The sequence below is a fragment of the Austrofundulus limnaeus genome, unplaced genomic scaffold (assembly GCF_001266775.1).
Source record: "Austrofundulus limnaeus strain Quisiro unplaced genomic scaffold, Austrofundulus_limnaeus-1.0 Scaffold4564, whole genome shotgun sequence".
Classification (NCBI taxonomy): domain Eukaryota; kingdom Metazoa; phylum Chordata; class Actinopteri; order Cyprinodontiformes; family Rivulidae; genus Austrofundulus; species Austrofundulus limnaeus.
This window is the reverse complement of record NW_013956966.1, coordinates 2,009-2,594: the sequence shown is the minus strand read 5'-3', so window position 1 is coordinate 2,594 and position 586 is coordinate 2,009. Positions and strand designations below refer to the sequence as shown.

Here is a 586-nt window from a genome sequence, read left to right as displayed (position 1 = left end):
GAATCGATCATTTTGTAGAACTCACAGGTAGAGGCTCCACATAGAGGATGAGGAAGTGCAGAGACATGGAGAGACAGATGGCTCCCAGCAGCCAAACGTTTTCCCACGGAGGCATCCTCAGCAGGGACTGGTTCTCTGACAGACTGAGGAGTGCACAGAAAGTTCATTCAGTACTCCAGTTTGGTTGTTCCACGTGAAAATACGCTTTGAGTGATGCCTTTCTCCTGTTCACCTGTTCAGAGCGTTGCACATCTCGATTGTGACGAGCACAGACAGCGCCATGGTCATTGGGTAGGGCGACTCGAACATTTGGCAGTCCAAGCCTTCAAAGTCTGGGTTGTCTGGGCCACAATGGAGGAAGTGGCTCTGAGGGAGGAGACGAAGGTGTGAGAGGAAGGAAGAAAGTCAGGAGGAGCAGGAAGACGTGCTCCCAGACCAACCTACCAGCTGGTACAGAGTGATCTGTGGTCCGTCCTCAGAGATGGTAAACCACCAGGCAGCAGCCCCCACAGTGGCAGCCCCCACATAACCTGGGAGCAGGAGAAAACATCTTCAAACACTTAAAAATCCAGCTCTGTTAGTGCTC

General features: G+C 52.2%; 1 protein-coding gene across 1 annotated transcript; it reads right to left on the bottom strand.

Annotated features, from left to right (window-relative positions):
• Nucleotides 1–25: 25 nt before the first annotated feature.
• LOC106512161 (sarcoplasmic/endoplasmic reticulum calcium ATPase 2) lies at nucleotides 26–530 on the bottom strand (the record flags this gene model as incomplete). Its single annotated transcript, XM_014000836.1, is given in 3 exon segments — nucleotides 26–143; nucleotides 233–366; nucleotides 445–530. Coding segments are annotated over 3 exon segments (338 nt in total), but the record flags the coding sequence as incomplete, so codon positions are not given.
• Nucleotides 531–586: the final 56 nt, after the last annotated feature.